We start from the raw sequence: 5,788 nt of genomic DNA, 5'->3' as shown, positions 1-5,788 counted from the left end.
GCCATCACTGGAAAGAGAGGCCCATCGGACTTGCAAACTTTATATGCCCCAGTACAGGGGAACGCCAGGGCCAAAAAGTGGGAATGCGTGGGTAGGGGGGAGGGTATGGAGGACTTTTGGGATAGCATTGGAAATGTAACTGAGGAAAATACGTAATAAAAAAAATAAATGAAACTCCCCACCAAAAAAACCAAAAAACACAAGCAAACAAACCAAAAAACCCAGTTACATTTAATAGGTACCTTCTTGTAATGCAACAGCAGCCTGAAATAATTTTAGCTAATCTAAATAAGATTACATAATCACAGTTTATAAGAAAAAAGATGCTAGTTCTATTTTAAAACCAAAAAATATCTATCAATATATATCTGTATGAGCATTTCAAGTTGTCAAGCTAAAACGATTTCCATGTCATTGCCTAGGACAAAGCAAATATTGAAAACAGGGATTCCTATTTTTTATTTATGCATAGTGGCATTGGAAATTTACTTTGTCCCTACACAAGGATCATATTTACTTATGTGAGTAATAAGGCAATTAATCATATTTTAATAACTTTGAAAAAATCTTACCGGATCCCTGATTGAAGTTTTGGTAAAATTTTCTATCCAGGAATTTACATCAATTTTAATTCCCACAACTGAAAAAAAATAATGTAAATTAATTTGAAGTTATAATTGCTATAATAGCATCTTTGCAGTGTAACAGCTTACACAACTTATAAACTAGCCAATAAACTTTCGTTCAGTGTAGGGTTTTTACAGAGACTTGGTTTTCAGTGTCTTTAAGAAATAGTGCTTGTAGTCTTTAAACTAAGCCATAAACAAGTGGCTCTCAACCTGTGGGCCTCAACTCCTTGGCAAACCTCTACCTCCAAAATCCTTACATTACAGTTCATAACAGTAGCAAAACTTCAGCTATGAAGTAGCAACAAATGTAATTTTGTGGTTAGTTTCACCACAACATGAAGAGCCATATTAAGGGGTTACAGCTTTAGGATGGCTGAAGGCCACTGCCATAAACTGTATTTTACATTACAAGTAAAAAAAAATTAAAATAATCACCACCTGGCTGTCCAATTAATTAATTGTATTACCTAAAAACAATGTGAGTGCTGATCTTAAAAGTATGAGCTCATTTGAGCAGTACATATAAAAGGTTTCTCTCATCCTACAAGTTCAAGCATCAGACTCTTATGAAACATTTGTTGATAGAGTGGATAGATGAGTATATGAGATCTTGGGAGAGAGGGGCAGCTGAGCGAATAAGAAGGAAGTAAAGTAGCCATCAAGGGAAAGGCGAATGAACTAGTCAACTGCAGTGATTCCTAGTAGGTGAACCACTGGCACAGTAACGTTGTTCCTAGGAGCAGACACTCAACTTCCTCTCTTCCATCTGGTCTCTCTGAACATAGCAGCAAACAATTCTGTCATATGATGAATACTGAGTCATACTGTGTTAGACTCTATTTTATTGTATCCATTCACTACAGTTCATTTCCAGTTCTCACTTGTACTGGTCTATGTTTTCATTTGCTTGGTTGATTTAAATTTTTTCCAAATACTTGAATGCTTTACACAGATCCAGCCCTAATTCTTTTAAGCAGCTACAGAGTTAGTCTAGTATACAGATATGTCAAAATTATTTCATGTTTAAATGATTATAAATATGTACAGCATTGGCACAAGTATTTCATGTGTTTGAAAATAGGAGAGACTGACAGGATTAGCAGTGTTGGCACAATGCCAGATTTTAAGTTTGGATCTTCCCCATAGATGACTTCGGTTGATGATGTAACGCAATGTTTGTTTAAGCTTGCACACATGTACAAGTAATGTAGATGCTTACCTGCAGGCTTAAGAAGTTTTCCTTGGATATTCAGTTCTACAGCTTTGCTTACCATAATTCCAGATTCATACGCACCGGGTCCACTTTCTGAAAGAAAAGGAAACAGGCTAAACTAGATGAGGCACGAGTGAAGCATCCTGCTTTTAAAAAGGATCCGGCTCCCTCTTTTCTTCCTGAATAGAGCAAGAAAATTTGAATAATCATGAATTGACTTTATTTGTTTACTGACAGGAATAATTCAACTTGATTTTATCTACTTCCATACTGTAATGGACATATGTCCAATCACAGTTGTGTAATATTTTCCAGTTGTTGGGGAGGCTGCTGGAGGGAAATTAAAGGAATGGTCATACACTCACAGAAGAGGCTTTGCCTTACATGAGATACGTGTCTGTGGGCACAGCTCTGAAATCTTAAGAATTTCAGTTTCCTCATTTTCAAAATGGAAGTAATAAAATAACTATGTATACAGATGGTGAAGGGTTGAACTAAAGAGCCCCCTCCCAGGAGGGAACCGTACAAATTATTTAAAAGATAGGCTATTCATTTTTATAGATAGCAAATTACACAATTAACACAGGTAAGATGCAATTCATCACTATACACCAACCAATTTCATTCATTAGCCATGTTTGAAGGCAGTGGTTGAAATACACGGGATTAGCCCCATATGTTTCTACTTACCCTGCATGCCTGCTAGAGATGCTAGCTCTGCATTGCTAGATGACCTCTTGCTGCGCATGAATTCTATTTCTCTACCTAAATGGGTGTTTCTTTTCTGTTTGTCCAGTCTCTTGTACGTATTATATACTTAATGATGATTATTCCAGGCAGTTAACAAAATATATTCATAGAAAAAATCATTTAACACATAAAAGGACCTGAGAAGGCTAAATTCCCAAGAAGACTCACTGTTAAAGTAGGGCGCAGTGAAAACATAGTTATCGTTATCTAGGCTCCGTTTGTAGAAGCTGTCCTCATACGTCTCTGGGTTCTCTTGCCAATTTTCTCCAGCCCTAGGGAGGAAATGGCTTTCATCATTTATATTCCTTAAGGTACATGATAATCGGAATTCCTTTTGTGGATATACAGCTCTACAGACATGTCTCCTATGCAGGTCTATCTAAGGAAGTCAGGTATGGATAGTGTAACTAATACTCATTACTAAGCAATACATCAGCGTAATAAGAATAAGAAAAAGCCTACGCCCTGTCAAGAAACCATGGATAAGTCAGTTCATTAATACTAATGAGCTTTGGTACCTATTCAGCTCCCTGCAGGAAGTGTTCCTAAGATAGCAAGGGATATGAGGCATGGACGAACAATGCAAGCAAGGATGCTTTCACTACACTGATGCTGCTGGAGGTCACATTATGCTCATCTAACCAGCTGGACTCCATCTACAAAGTGAAACATCTCTTTTAAGCTCTCTCACATTTTGTAATGGAGATATATATATATATATATGTATAGATACACAAAGATGACAAGCAACTGCCATTGTTCAGGCAAATGGAATATTTTATTAATATAAACATTTTAAACAATACTGCAATTTAATATGCTAACAGTGATCAGTTTTCCCAAAGAGTAGCTTCCTTACATGGCAACATCCAGAGCCTTGGCACAGGCCGTGGCGATGAACTTATTTTTACAGATGTTATGTGAACTTACTCTTTAGGATAAACTCTCGTAATCCCACCGTCTGTCACCACAAAGCGTGCCTTCACTCCTTTACTGAAAGTGGAAAATAAAAGGAGAACATTTGAAACAATAAGCTGTTCAATGCTAAGCAAGGTGCTCGTAATAAAAATTACACACACACACACAAAGGTAGGTTAATAACCTATGAAATTAAAACCCCATTAAACAATCACTGTTAACATATCTAAGAGTCATTTTAGAAGAAAGAAGGATGGGGCTGTCCTTTGAAGACTGACTAGCAGTTAGTAGGGACTACAGAGGACCTCAGTGTATAGAGAAAAGTATGTATGAGAGAAAGTTAGGAAACGTGTCTGGTGTCTACTTGTGAGAACTGGATAAGAGAAAGGGAAAACAACAACATGAAGTCCAGTCTCCAGTACAAGTTTCTTAAAGAATCTGCCTATGGGAGGTTTGGAAGCTTGTGCTTGAGAATCGTCCTCCCCCACCTCTCTGAGGCAGGATTTGGTCTATGCATACGGCAGTTAAACAAGTGTAGCACCCTCTGCTTCACTTCCTAAGGGCTGGGATGAGAGACATGGACCAGCATCGTTGTCTTCAAGCTCCATCAGTATCTTCATCACTACATGTACACTTTAGAAACAGGGCTGAGGCAGGGATGCCTTGTAGGGGTGATAGACTTAGAACTGGGAACAGTACTGGGAAGCACTAATGCACAAAACTTAGTCACTGTAATTCCTGAAAAATAGTATTTTAGGGCCTTGTTTATGAAGAAGAGGCAGAAACATGGTGAGGAGGACTATCTAGCATCAAGTCGGCCATCAATGGAAAGAGAGGCCCATTGGACTTGCAAACTTTATATGCCCCAATATAGGGGAATGCCAGGGCCAAAAGAATGGGAATGGGTGGGTAGGGAAGTGGGGGGCGCTATGGGGGACTTTTGGGATAGTATTGGAAATGTAATTGAGGAAAATATGTAATAAAAATATTAAAAATCAAAAACAAAAATAAAAAAAATCAAAAAAAAAAAGAGGTTGACTAGGAAAGGAGTGGAGAAGAGGTTATGATGAGAACCACCTTGAGGAACTCTGCACTTCCACTGTAAGTAGTACAGTGTGTGTGGGAAGTGAACAGCCAGTAGGAAACACATTTTGCCAGGGACACACATACGCAATCATGTCTCTTTAGTATGCTCTAGCCATGTTAACACAAGCACTCACAAATGCCCAGTAGTCCTTACTACTGGGTTACACTCACAACTGAAAATGCAACTCCTCAACAATTGCTAACATGACTTCCTGAGACATCATTCCTAAAGCTAAATAACTAACTGAATCTATGAGAAGCATTATCTAAAAGTTTCCAGGGAGATATGAAACAGAAATACAAAATATATACTTTTATTAACTATAACAAATACTTACATATTTTTCTGCTTACTCCAATAATTTTGGACAAGTTCATTTGTAAAACCTGCATCCAGCAAGATTCTATTAATCAAATCTGTATTACCTAACACAGAAAAAAGAGAGATTCCTTTAATTAAACTCAAATAGGTTTTTAATTCTAATTTATAATGAAACAAATATACTTACTATTTTCAAAACAAGTTCAGTAGATATTCAAGAATATTTCACATAAATTTTGTATTTTAAAATCATTTATCTTGTCTTACTTATTGGGGACATGAATGAATTAATATTACAAAAGCCAGTCAGTACCAAGAAAAAATGTTTATCAAAAGGCACCTGAGACCTAGACATGATAAGAAAGTGGTGCCTATGAGAACTGACCAGTAATGTTGCCTAACCAAGACATGCACAGTGACACTAACAGAGACACATGGAGAGGGGAAACTTTACATGGCAAATAGTGACTGCTGAGAAAGAGACAATCAGTCATCTCCAGGGACAAGGCTCTGACAGGATATTCAATTCCTTGTCATCAGCACATATTCATATGAACAACACTAACTGGACACAGGAGGTTGTATGTGTGACTGTATTTGTATATATGTGCATAGGTGTCTGTGTATAATATACACACACATATGTATACATATATATGCAGATTTGGATATTTAAGACATATATCTTAAATATCTATATACTCATAGATATGTGGCACTAATAATTGAAAATAAGAGGTTATGAACTTGATGGGGAGGTGGGAGGCATGAAGAAAGGAAAGGAAAGGAAAGGAAAGGAAAGGAAAGGAAAGGAAAGGAAAGGAAAGGAAAGGAAAGGAAAGGAAAGGAAAGGAAAGGAAAGGAAAGGAA

General features: G+C 37.2%; 1 protein-coding gene across 4 annotated transcripts in view; it reads right to left on the bottom strand.

Annotated features, from left to right (window-relative positions):
* Window positions 1-5,788, bottom strand: part of Cacna2d1 (calcium voltage-gated channel auxiliary subunit alpha2delta 1) — a 419,594-nt gene that overhangs the window by 16,989 nt on the left and 396,817 nt on the right. For all 4 annotated transcript variants that reach the window (XM_021163867.1, XM_021163869.1, XM_021163868.1 and 1 more), the window contains 5 exons: window positions 4,935-5,022; window positions 3,523-3,585; window positions 2,761-2,864; window positions 1,849-1,935; window positions 573-640 (listed from right to left, as the gene is read on the bottom strand). In XM_021163867.1, the coding sequence (XP_021019526.1) occupies window positions 573-640; window positions 1,849-1,935; window positions 2,761-2,864; window positions 3,523-3,585; window positions 4,935-5,022 (410 nt within the window). The remainder of the gene's footprint in view (window positions 1-572; window positions 641-1,848; window positions 1,936-2,760; window positions 2,865-3,522; window positions 3,586-4,934; window positions 5,023-5,788) is intronic.

Source organism: Mus caroli, chromosome 5, assembly GCF_900094665.2.
Source record: "Mus caroli chromosome 5, CAROLI_EIJ_v1.1, whole genome shotgun sequence".
Classification (NCBI taxonomy): Eukaryota; Metazoa; Chordata; class Mammalia; order Rodentia; family Muridae; genus Mus; species Mus caroli.
Note: the sequence above shows the minus strand (reverse complement) of the source record. Positions and strands in the feature narration are given on the sequence as shown.